Source organism: Terrapene carolina, unplaced genomic scaffold (genome assembly GCF_002925995.2).
Source record: "Terrapene carolina triunguis isolate 2854851 unplaced genomic scaffold, T_m_triunguis-2.0 Scaffold42, whole genome shotgun sequence".
NCBI lineage: Eukaryota > Metazoa > Chordata > Testudines > Emydidae > Terrapene > Terrapene triunguis.
Window position 1 is genome coordinate 69,320,526 of NW_020664393.1, and position 13,562 is coordinate 69,334,087.

Consider the following 13,562-nt stretch of genomic DNA (forward strand, 5'->3'; position numbering starts at 1 on the left):
TAGTATCAATCAGGAAATTCATTAACCTATTGTTCTCTTTTTCCATATTATTTAAAATGTTATTTAAGGCCTAACAATGAATTTTGCGGCACTCCACCAGATGTCTCCCCTAATTTGATATCCTGCTGTTTATCATTACTCTTTGTTTGTGATACTAAAGCCAGTTTTTAATCCATGTGACGGTGCTCATCGTTGACCAATTTGAATTTTGTGAGTAGGATCAAATGCTTGACTAAAAAGAAAGTGTGGCCACTATCCTGTAATCAGATCTGCTCAGACAGACCTATTCACCCAAGCACAGCCACATTGAGTCTTAATTGCAGGATCAGGGCCTAAAAGTGTACATGTACTGTATTCCCTTAAACCACTAATTATGTAAGAAATGCAATAAAGGTTGTCTGGGCTTAAACTGCAGCAAGGGAGGTCTAGGTTGGACATTAGGAAAAAGTTCCTAACTGTCAGGGTGGTTAAACACTGGAATAAATTGCCTAAGGAGGTTGTGGAATCTCCATCTCTGGAGATATTTAAGAGTAGGTTAGATAAATGTCTATCAGGGATGGTCTAGACAGTATTTGGTCCTGCCATGCGGGCAGGGGACTGGACTCGATGACCTCTCGAGGTCCCTTCCAGTCCTAGAATCTATGAATCTATTATTTGTTTTTTACCACCACATTCCTTTTTACTCAAGTTCCATTACAGTTTAATTTATTCCACTATTAGAACAGATATTGACACTTAAATATGACAAGTATATATTGAAATAAGTGAGTCCAGGCACCATTCTCGTTTGACTCTTTATATAATGTAGTTGGAAAGTGGTCTTTCAATTGGCAACATAAATCAAACCAAAATCTATACAAGTGAGCCAAGCATCTCCAACCCTTTATTAATTATATTATACTATACTATATTATAATTTATTTATTTATGTTTAAAAGCCTTACCATATTTCAGCTAGGACTGATGATGGTAGACCTGACTGCAAGAAAAAGGTACGTGCTTGATCACCTGTGATAAAAGAGGAAAAAAAAGTCTTCTATTAATACCTTACAATAAAGTCACAGATATTTATTAAAGCCAGAACTTTCACAAGAGCTCAGCATGTTGGGTGCTGAGCTCTTTGGAAATTTAGAACTATGTAACAAGCTCGTGGTGATGGCAGTTTGCATGTACTAATGGATTTTGTAATCTTGGCTCCAAGAAGTGGGTTAAATGAGCTGTAAATAGTTGTTTTATATGTCACAAATCAACAGCAACCAAGAGCTTACAATGATACAATGTAAACGATGGAGTATTCAGTCTCCGCCTCCTTGACTGCTTTTTTTGTTGGTGGTGGCAGTGGGAGTGAGGGGGAGAACAGTATATATTTTTTATTTCAGTCTAATTTGGTCCACTACTATCTCTTCCATCTACAGGAGAAAACTTTAAAAATAAACCCCGTTCTGTACATAACACACAATTCCAGACAGACAGACTTTTATTACTCAATATTTCCGGGAAGGGATATGATTTGTTATGCAAATCCACACCCAGTTTCACACTCAGTATGGATTACACTGTTAAATACATGCACAGTAAAACAAAAAATTTTGTGTATGCACATTAGTCAGTTTTCAAGGTTTAGCATTCATGTTTATGCAGGAAAAAATAATTTTACATTCACAATGCACCTTTTATCTCAAAGTATGTTACAAACAAACACGTAAGCCAGGGGTAGGCAACCTTTCAGAAGTGGTGTGCCGAATCTTCATTTATTCACTTTAATTTAAGGTTTCACGTGCCAGTAATACATTTTAACGTTTTTTAGAAGGTCTCTCTCTATAAGTCTATATTATATAACTAAATTATTGTTGTATGTAAAGTAAACAAGGTTTTCAAAATGTTTAAGAAGCTTCATTTAAAATTAAATTAAAACGCTGATCTTACGCTGCCAGCCTGGGGTTCTGTTCAACGAGGCCGGCAGCGGGCTGAGCGGGGCCTGCGGCCGGGACGCCAGCTGGCAAGGGGCCAGCAGCCGAGACCCAAGACGTGGGGGAGGGGGGGGTCAGTGCAGAGGGCTGGGGGTGGGCAGGGCAGAGGGCTGGGTGTGGGGGGGGAGTTCAGGGGTCAGGGTAGAGGGCTGAGGTGCTCAGCTTGTGGGGGTGCTCCCAGCCCCCTGCCCTGAGCGGCTCAAGGCAGGGGGCTGGAAGGGATATGCCCTGTTCCACCCCCTTCCCCAAGGCCCCGTCCCTACCTCTTCTCTGCCTCCTCTATGGGGCAACGAGCACGCTGCCACTCCTCCCCCTCCCCCTCGCAAGGGCCATCAACTGATCGGCGCAGGGAAGGAGAGGAGGAGGGCAGGAAAGCACCACGCTGGGGGAAGAAGCGGGGGAGGGGGAAGCTTGGCTGCCGCAGGACCAAGCTTCTGCCTCCTGCCCCCGCAGGGGAGAGCGGTGGGCGGGGGGGCTGAGTGGGGATGGGGGCCGGGACCGTGGCAGGCAGCAGCATGCCACTCAAAATCGGCTTGCGTGCCTTGTTTTGCACACGTGCCGTAGGTTGCCGACCCCTGCGTAAGCGATCCTTCACCACTGAATTCCAGCCTTCTCTGGGATGGAACACAGATTTTTAACAATGAACAGTAACACTACCCAACATTTTAGCAGAAGAAAATGTTCAATGCAACTGAAAATCCCAGAGGAGCATAGGTAAGCAGAATGCAATTACCCAAGTTGGAATTGGGGAAGGCACAGAGGTTAATACTCAGTTACTTGTGATAAATTCCATAGGCTCTTCAATGAACACAAGTTGTCAGGACCTTAATTTTACATCTCATACGAAAGCATTAGAACTCCAGCAACAGTGTCCCTCAACACCATTCAGAGGGAAGACTGCTACTTCCTCAATCACCAATGTCATCTGCTGCAGCAACTTCAAAAAAATTTCCTTGGCAGCCTCCCATCCAAGCACTGACCTGGCCTGACTCTACTTAGCTTATGGAACTGGAAGGGACGACATCAAAAGGTGGTTGGCTGCATTAGTGCAGAGGTTAATAAGAAGGATATCCCTTTTTGCAGAGATATTCTACGCCAGATTTCAGATGAAACTAAATTCATAAACCTGTGACTGAAAGAGTTTATAATAAAAACGTGTGCTTTATGGTCAAACAGCATGGTTATCAGTCACACAGCAAACAAACAGCTGAACAAGGATGAAGGTTTTCAAACTGTTTTACACAGGTACTTTAATGCACACAGAAGTTAATGTATACCACAAACTAACCTGTAATATATCCTCCTATCGGTTTAAGGCTCTCAAACTGCTTGTCATGCTTTGCTCGCTCTTCAGAGGTGATAGCCCACATGTTTGGGCCTCCTAAAAAAATAATACATTGAAAATATCATTTAAAAATAAAGTCTGTCAATTGGGAAATTAAACCTTTGTTTTTAAGAGACAAAATTAGATCAAGAACTTCAATGACACACCCTGCTCTCTTTGGCAAGAATACTTCTGAAACACAAACTTTCTTCCCAGATGTATAAGTTTTAGCTGAATCAGTTCACCATCTGGCTTGTCTTATGCCCTGCTTTGAAACAAGCTATGCTGTTTTTTTTGAAAGCTGGTACACAGCAGCTTCCTTCCACTGCTGATTGTTCACAGCTTAGGCAGGAAGTATGTTGCTCATGCTACTTTGTGTGAACCAAATATTTCCTTGATTCAATGGTAAATAAATAATGTTGTTTAAAGGCTCTCAGAAGGCTAATGCATTGCAGCTGCCAACTGCAGGACTTTTGCTTCTTCTCCTCAACACTGTAAAATCAAAATTGTTGCTTTAAAACAAAAACCACTTTTGTTCTACAAAGTGGTGAAATTGTGTATCACCTTTTAAACTTGATAGCATATAATTTCACTTAACCTTGAAAAAAATTACATATAAAACGCCATCCCAAACTGACAATTACCCCTTCGGTTACTCTATACATTTGTCATAATTCTAACACCTGTTCTTTGTGTTGTGTTATACAGATGAAAACAAGAGGGTGGATTTTCACAGCACCTAATTCCACCCTAAAAGGAACGGGATATGCATATGGGAGGGATAAGCAATGGTTAGAAGTTACTGAGCAGGACGCAGATATTAAAATTAAAATTTATTTTTAAAAACATGGCCAAGTGTGGGGTAATCTTTTATTTGGGGGAAACTTTTCATTCAATCTCAATTTTCATTCAACCAAACTGAAACCTGGCCAAAATTCTCAAGGAAAAAACCAAAAGCATCACCAAAGGTAATGAAAAAATCCTAAAAATTAGCTTATAATTCACTATCAAGGTTTCCATAAAACTATTCAATTGTTCCTCAAATAATTCCTGCTGCCCACTGAAAAACAAGTTTGAAAAAATAATTCCTTTAGTAGAACACTCAGCAAGTTGCTTTGAAAATCTATACAATACTTTCAGTGCTTTGAAATTTTGTAAGTACTGCTCCAATTTCAAAATTGGGAATGTATTTAATTCTTTGGACTCTTTTAAACCTCTGTGACAGGACCCCCGCCAGGGTGCCACCTGATATACTGGGGTCCCACTGAGCCCGCCCGTTCCACCAGCCTGGGCTCCCACACCCTGTCCTGCTGTGCCAGGCCCTCAAGCCTTCTCCAGTGTGCGTGCGCACACACACACACATGCAGGGACACACCCAGCTGCAGAAAGATACACAGACACTGAGATCAGCTGTGTGTGGTAAGACTCAGCTCGGGGACTGCCCAGCACTCAAGTGCATACCTCCTTTGGGATGCAAACCCAAAATTATATTGTCTTGCACTGCATAAAAATCTATACAGCATAAGCTCATGAAATCCGCCCCCTCCCTCAATGTGGAGAAAGATATGCTCAGCTTTTTGCCTCCCCCTCCACCCCCCAGTTATGAATGACACAAACGTTTTTTGTTTATTCTAAAACCAAAGTTTATTAACTACAAAAGGTAGATTTTAAGTGATTATTATGGATAGCACACACATCAAAGCAGATTACTGAGCAAATGAAACAAAACACGCAACCTAAACTTAATACACTAAATCAACTGGTTAATAGTAGCAAATTATCACCCTAAATGTTGTTTTATGCAGGTCGCAGAGTTTCTTGAAGGTAAACTGCATTGCCTGCAGCTTAAATCTCCGGGTATTCCTTTCACAGGCTAGACCTTTCTTGCCTGGGCTCAGCCCCTGGCCACCCCAGCTTAGTTCCTTTGTTTCTTCAGGTGTTTTCAGCAGTCTTCCTTCTTGGGCAGGGAGCCAGTGGAGAAGAACCAAGATTAGCTCACTTCCCAGCCTTAAATAGGATTTGCATATGATAGGAATCCTTTGTTTCCCAGTTTGACTCCCACCCCCTCAATGAAAAAACACTGGAAGCCCAAGATGGTGTCCAGTACCAGGTGACATGATCACCTGACCCTGCAGTGCCAAAGCAGCATCCCAGAAAACTTCTCAGGAAGGAGGGAGATTAGCATCTTCAAAGACCTATTGTTCCGCTTAATGACCCATTCAGGCTGTTTGCATACTGTCTGGTGGGCCTTCCCCAGGTGAAAACACAGCTGTAATTGTTAGAGTCAATATTCCTAACTTCAGATACAGAAATGATACATGCCTAAAAATAGGATAATCATATTCAGTAAATCATAACCTTTCCAATGATACCTCACGTGACCCATCTTGCATAAAACATTTCTTAGTTATGCCATATTCATATCATAAGCATATCTCTGAAGAATATGGGGCACAAGGTCACAACCTCTATCACTTTTGTTTTCCAAAAAGCCCTCCCATTTTCCAGGGCTCACACCAAAATCAATAAGCACCAGGTTAACCTATACTTCAATATCCGCTACCTCCTAACAGCGCAATTCACCTGTTGTCCCAGGAAACCGTACTGTGCTTGTGTGTATAAACAAGGAGAGTTGGTCCTTTTTGACAACATCATCTTGTTAGGAACACAACTGTCTTGGTCTATTACATTAAATTCTTTACTTCTGCTGCTTAATATGGAGAGAGTAATGGCTAACCAAATAGAAGGATAGTGAGATACTGGAGAGAGAGTGTACAAACCACAACAATTCCTGCTGACCGCAGCAAAAATTATAGAAGCAATCATTACAGGTTCTAAATATATAGGAGTGTGAAACATACACAAGTAGTATGTAGTGTGTATTGTGCTTGCAGCAGTTTATTAGCCTGGCCAATACAGATCTGTGTTCCTAAAGGCTCTGACAATAAAGCACCATAAAAACTGCATGGTAGAGTGGTTAGAGGTACAGAAAATGACTGTAAAAGCAACATCCCAAACCTTTTCCCTTATACCAATATGTTTTAATTATCTTCTGAAGCAGGTTGCCTAGCAACAGAAAAAGGGCTCTCTTTTCTATGGGCTTGACTGAGAATCAACAACAAAATGGTTCAGACCAACCCAAACACATTCACAAGTAGAGTCCTGCAAATCTGCAGATATCCACTTTATATCCACGGACCATGTTTGCGGATCGTGGACTGGATGCGGATACAAATTTTTTTATCTGCGCAGAGCTCTATTCACAAGTTCAGTGGCGAGAGGAGACAATGAAATTGGTCTGTTTAGCCTAACCCAGTGGTTCTCAACAAGGGGTACGTGTACCACTGGGGGTATGCAGAGGTCTTCCAGGCGGTACATCAACTCATCTAGATATTTGCCTAGCTTTACAACAGGCTACATAAAAAGCACTACCAAAGTCAGTACAAACTAAAATTTCATACAGTGACTTGTCTATACACTGAAATGTACACTGAAATGTAAGTACAATATTTATATTCCAATTTATTTATTTTATAATTATATGGTAAAATGAGAAAGGAAGCAATTTCTCAGTAATAGTGTGCTGTGACACTTTTGTATTTTTATGTCTGATTTTGTAAGCAAGTAGTTTTTAAGTGAGGTGAAATTTGGAGGTATGCAAGACAAATCAGACTCCTGAAAGGGGTAGAGTACTCTGGAAAGGTTGAGAGCCACTGGCCTAACCCAAAGAAGGCTGAGGAGAGATATGACTGCTCTCTATAAATACATCAGAGGCATAAACACCAGGGAGGACTTACAGGGTGGATAAAAATCAATGATTTTTTTTTAAATAAAAAAAATTGGATTTTTTTTATTTAAATCGGATTTGATAAAATGCTTTTTGAGGAAAAAACCTATCTAAAGATAGTTTTAATTAAGATACATTATAACTCAAAGATATCTCATCATGGAATATGGATTATAAATTCTAATTCTATAGTATGAGACAATATATTCATGTAATGTTTAAGTTTTGTAAATGAGTTCCAATAGTTTATGGATTAGGGACCCAATTTTATGGGTTCCAGGAGCTTCTGTATAGATTATTTAGGTTAATCTTTCTATCTACCCAATGGGACTCAGTGCTCAGTCTAGAAGATACCATCAGAGATGCTTAGTTTTGCAGTTCTCAAACTGGATTTGTCTCTCTTGCAGTTCTCAAACTGTGGATTTGTGTCTCCATAAATAAATAATATATAGAGATGAGAAATAACAGACCGCAACTCTATTGTCCCTTTGCAAAATCAATCCTTTACCTCTCTCTAAAAGTGCAAATTTTCAAAAAGTTCAATGAACAGAAGATTGTTGGGGGTGGAATAGATCTGAACAAGGAGAAGAAGTCTGGAGATAAATGTGAGAAGCGAGGGGACATATGCTTGTTTTGTTTTGTTAAAATATTACATGTTTACGGTTGAAGAAAAAAGTCCAGAATACTTAACGTTGTGGTTTTAGTTAAATAAAACAATTTAAATGTCTGCCTGGTGATGTTCTCCTCCTAGTACAGCATGGCAAGAAAATCCTCCAAATATTAATGATTAACCTGTAGAATTGGAGATAGTTCACCTCCCAATGACTTCATAAATATCTGCTTCAATTACCTTTGGTAAATGAAATAACCAATCATTCATTTTCTGATATAGGTGTAAAACTAATCTGAAAAGTTTTCAAAATAAATCACTGTTTAAAAATGTAGTGTGTACCTTCTAAAAATGAAACCTACATCTCTCTCTGACTTGTGAAGAATATGTATTAAGGTTACAACAACCAACAAGAATGCACTTTTTATGTAGAAAACCATGATTAAATCGAGTCTTCCTGACTACTGATTTAAATCAATTTGATTTAAATTAAATCCACCCTAAAGAATAATCATGACTGCAGAAGAAATTGGGAGCCTAGCAGCAAAGAGTCTTGAAAATGTAAAATGCCTCTTATTGGTAGCCAGCTACTTCCCTGGAGGAGGAGTAGCTACACAGCAGCCTGTACTGGTGGCAACAGGGTCACAGCATTTGCCTTTCCATTTGAGAAAAGTCTTCATATTTCTCAGACTTTCAGAAGAGTGATTTCTTTGTTGATGGTAAGATGTTGTTTTTTGCCACTCAGCTCTATTTATAATTTAAACTATACTCCAGTAAGCTACGAATTTAATTAATTGCCCAGACATAATAATTCTAAATTGGAGGTGAATTCCTGGTCCACGTGAGTCATGATAATCAGTAATTATAGAATGCTTTTTAACTTCAAAAAGCATACCATTAAGCCTCACAATACCCCAATGAAGTTAATTAACTAAATATTGTCCCCATTTTACAGATGGAGAAACTTCAGTACAGAGAGACTCAGTGTCTTGTCGGAAGCCACACAACGGGTATGTCTACATTCCACAGTTAGCTTGGACAACTGGCATCCCGGACTGAACATTTGCGTTAGTCTAGCCTTAGTATGAGCATTCCCACAGCAAAGTCCTACCTGTGTCCTCACTATTTCCGCACTCGCCCACATGTGTCAGGGGGCATAACCCATGGTTCTTTGTGCTGAGACATTCTAGGATTCTTTCCCAAGCAATTGTGTCAATTGCAGAAGAACTTGTCTGTCTCTCAAAGGGAATTGTGGGAAGGGCATTGGAGGACTATCAGCACTCAAATGATCTTGCCTGCATCCTCACTGCAAAGTGGATGGGTTCTAGTCTGAGCAAAAGCACAGTCCAAGCTTTTACCGGATTCCCTCTCCCCCCAGCCAAGTAAACAAGTGTAGGTTCAAGGCACAAATATGCATGTGCCTTGAGGGTTGTATGTGTGGATACTAGGGGGCTTTCGTTAGGCAAAAACACATGTAAGAGAATGGGCTGAGGCATGGTCTACACTTAAAACTTAAGTTGACATAGCTATGGTGGTCAGGGATGTGAAAAAAATCCACCCCCCTGAATACAATAGTTATGTTGACCTAACCCCCGGCATAGATACTGCTAAGGCAACAGAAGAATGCTCAGGGAAGTGGAGTTCCTATAGTGGCAGAAAAACCCCTTCCGTCGCTGTAGTCTGTGTCTACATTACAGGGTTACAGCAGCATAGGTACGGCACCATAACTATGCCACTGTACTGTAGACACAGTCTCTGACATGACATAGTATAGACATGCCCAATGAATGAGATCCTAACTTCCAGTCCCCTGCTTCAACTACCTGACCGCACTGCTTTGTCCTGTCTACTGACTCCAGAGATTATTATTTATATTACCACAGCACCAAGGAGCCCTTTATGGTAGGTGCTGTACAAACAGAGAACAAAAAGATGGTCCCTCAAAGAGCTTACAATCTGAATAATTTATTATACCACAGAGAATGACTAGCTAGGTCTTTCCCATCTACGGCTCCATGAGCTAAAGGGACAAACCTATTAGTTCCAAACTTTCCCTCATCTGTGTTTGTAACCTCTCTTACCACAGAATTCTCTAATACAAATTTAGTGCTGTCTAATTAAAGCATGCCTATAATTGGAATGCAGAAGTTGTAGATGTTGTTCTCTTTCCTGACTTGGGCAAAAGAACTAAATGTCTTGATAGCAACAGTTCTGTTCCACCTTGTATTTAGCTGTGACAGTCTGAGTTAGTTTCCCAGATTTGAAGGAGAGCTCTGTGTAAGCTTGAAAGCTTGTCTTTCACCAACAGAAGTTGATCTACCTTGGCACTCACCTTGTCTCTTTGACAGCAACAGAACATTTACTGTTATTCTGAGAAATATGCACTTTTCATTAGCCTTTTGCCATTTTCAACATGCAACTCTCCCCCCTTTCTTTTCCCCATTCTTAAAACTGATTACATAATGGTGTGCTCACCCAATGGCAAGCACTTGTTTAATTAAAGAACCACAGAATTAGAGAAATGAAGGACTGGAAGGCACCTGGAGAGGCCATCTAGTCCAGCCCCCTGTGTTGAGGTAGGACCAAGTAAGCCTAGACCATCCTTGACAGATGCTCATGTAATCCCTGTTCTTAAAAACCTCCAATAACTGGGATCCCACAACCTTCCTTGGTAACCTATTCCAGTATTTAACTATCCCTATAGTAAGAAAGTTTTTCCTAATATCTCCTATTTAACCTAAATCTCCCTTGCTGCAGACTAAGCCGATTACTTCTTATCCTATCTTCAGGGGACATGGAGAACAATTGATCACCATCCTGTTTATAACAGCCCTTAACATATTTGAAGACTGGTATGAAGTCCCCCTTCCCTCATCTTTTCTCAAGATTAAATATGCCCTTTTTTTAAAAAAAAAACTTTCCTCATAGGTTAGGTTTTTCTAAACCTTTTATCATTTTTGTTGCTCTCCTCTGGACTCTCTCCAATTTATCCACATCTTTCCTATAGTGTGGCCCCGAAAACTGGACACAGTACTCCAGCTGAGGCCTCATCAGTGCCAAGTAGAGTGGAACAATTACCTCCTATGTCTTACATACAACACCCCTGTTAATACACACCAGATTAGCCTTTTTCACAACTGCATCACATAGTTGACTCGTATTGAATTTGTGATCCACTCTAACTCTCTGATCCTTTTCTCCAGTACAGTATACTGCCTAGCTAGTTATTCCCCATTTTGCAGTTGTGCATGTGATTTTTCCTTTTTAAGTCTAGTACTTTGCAATTGTCTTTACTGAATTTCATCTTGTTGATTTCAGACCAATGTTCCAATTTGTGAAGGTTGTTTTGAATCCTAATCCTGTCCTCCAAAGTGCCTGCAACCCCTTCCAGCTTGGTGTCATCTGCAAATTTTATAAGCAAATTCTCTACTCCATTATCTAAATCATTAATGAAAATATTGAATAGTACCAGACAAAGGACAGTCTTCTGAGGGATGCCACCAGGTATGTTCCCCTCAGTTTAACAGCAAAATATTGATAATTACTCTGAGTATAGTTTTTTAACCAATTGTGCACCCAGATTACAGTAATTTCATCTATTCTAGACCACATTTCCCTAGTTTGTTTATGGGAATGTCATGTGGGATTGCATTAAAAGCCTCACTGAAATCAAGATACACCTCTACCCTGATATAACACTGTCCTCAGGAGCCAAAAAATCTTACCGCGTTATAGGTGAAACCGCGTTATATCGAACTCGCTTTGATCCACTGGAGTGCGCAGCTCCCCCCTCCCCCCCCCCGAGCGCTGCTTTACCGCGTTATATCCGAATTCGTGTTATAGCGGGGTAGAGGTGTATATCACATCTACTCCATCCCCCCTAAGTTCCCGTTAGGCTGCGCAGCCGCCTATTAAGCTCTGCACAGGGGCTCCGGACTGCGGCGGGGAGCGATGCCTCCTCCCAACACGGACCTGCCGCGGCGCCTCTCCCCACCAGCCCCAGCATGGACCTGCCCTGGACTTGCCACAGCCAGGGGACAGGCGCCCCTCCTCCAGCCCCAACACGGACCTGCCCCAGACTTGTCACGGCCAGGGGACAGGCGCCCCTCCTCCAGCCCCAACACGGACCTGCCCCGGACTTGCTGCGGCTGGGGAAGAGGCGCCTCTCCCCCCCCAGGCCAGGTGCTGCTGCGAGGAGAGAGAGCTGAGGGGAGTCCTCTCTCCCTGCTGCAGCTCCCGGGCAGCCTGCACCTCAAACCCCTCATCCACCCCCCCCCCCCCCACCCCCCCCCCCCACCCCCCCTCTGCCCCCCCCCTGAGCCCCCCCCCACACACACACTCCGATTCCCTCGGTCCTGCCCTCGCCGCATGAATTTTATTATGTGCACCAATATGGATGTGTGTCACACATCACCTCCATATTGGTGCACATAAAATTCATTCTGCACATGTGTGGGAAAAATTAGAGGGAACACTGGCCAGTACCCTGTCAAAGAAGTAAACTGGTATGGTGTGACACAATTTGTTCTTGACAAATCCAAGTTGGTTTTTATTTATCACTAATTTATTACTTTTAATCTATAGGGCAGAACACAATTTCTATTGTGGTGGCGCCCTGCAGCTAGGGCCCCCATTGTGGCTCTGTATAAACACAGAGCAAAGAGATGATCTCTTTCCCAAAGAGTTTATAATCCAACTAATTTTTTTTTTTTTTTGCTTTATATGTAACTGCATTCACATTTTTATTGAATTAGTGTTTTGTTTTTCCATTCTCCTGTAGCAACAAGAACATCTATAAAACTGTCACCATTAGAACCTTGTTCATTTTCTTCCATTTCTCACATACAACTCTACCCCGATATAACGCTGTCCTCAGGAGCCAAAAAATCTTACCGCGTTATAGGTGAAACCGCGTTATATCGAACTTGCTTTGATCCGCCAGAGCGTGCAGCCCCCCGCCCCCAGGCGCTGCTTTACTGCGTTATATCCGAATTCGTGTTATATCGGGTCGCTTTATAGCTGGGTAGAGGTGTACATTGGTAATAAATAACTTGAAAACTCATTCCACACTGTTTTATGAAAGCCCATTCTGAACCAAGGAACAGTATTTGTCCTTGGAAAGCTGTAGTTATTATTCTAGTCTACAATGCTTACAAACCAAGACTATTCTGAAATCAAATTTAACTTTTTCTGTTCCTTGTCTCTTGCCTCAATATATTGGTACACATACCAGGTTGAACCTAACGTCTTTCAGTCTCTGGGCTTCGAACACAAGCACACATAAGAAAATCAGGTGGATCTACAGACAAACTTAAGTATCTTTTTCTCAGCTTTGGAAAGCAACAGCTATTATCCACTATTGAGAGAGAATAATGCTCATTTAGGGCAAATGCAGCAGATGATTCTAAACAGATTGACATGCCTCGGCTAGTCTCCAGGACACCCAAGTAAGGCTAACATTATTAGACTGAACTCTATTTTCAATTAGTAAAATCCAATTCAAGTCATGGGGTTGGACAAGTGTGGAAAATGAATGAGTTATGTGTATTTTATGAATATCAGATGCATCTCAGTTTATCTGTGTGATATTATCCTCCCTGACTGTAAGGAGTTAAATCAAAGGAGGCTGTTGGAGGAAAACAAACAGGAAAGGAAACAACAATAAGATAAGGTAGTGGTTCTCAATCCCAGGTCCAGGGCTCCTTAGGGGTCCGCTAGCATAATCAAGGGAGTCTGTGAACTGATTGGTCCCCCCCAAAGGCGACGCAGGGGTGAAGAGGGGGAGAACCACGCAAGATCACATGCCCCCTCTCTCACCCCCGTTTTCTACCTTCTGAGGAGACTAGGGTTGCCAACCTTCCAATCTCACAA

The 13,562-nt window shown here is 41.6% G+C and overlaps 1 protein-coding gene across 4 annotated transcripts in view; it reads right to left on the reverse strand.

Moving 5' to 3' along the window:
* ITSN2 (intersectin 2) overlaps positions 1-13,562 on the reverse strand; it is a 116,010-nt gene that overhangs the window by 82,853 nt on the left and 19,595 nt on the right. For all 4 annotated transcript variants that reach the window (XM_024194068.3, XM_024194066.3, XM_024194067.2 and 1 more), the window contains 2 exons: positions 3,259-3,351; positions 945-1,008 (listed from right to left, as the gene is read on the reverse strand). In XM_024194068.3, coding sequence (XP_024049836.2) covers positions 945-1,008; positions 3,259-3,351 — 157 coding nt within the window. The remainder of the gene's footprint in view (positions 1-944; positions 1,009-3,258; positions 3,352-13,562) is intronic.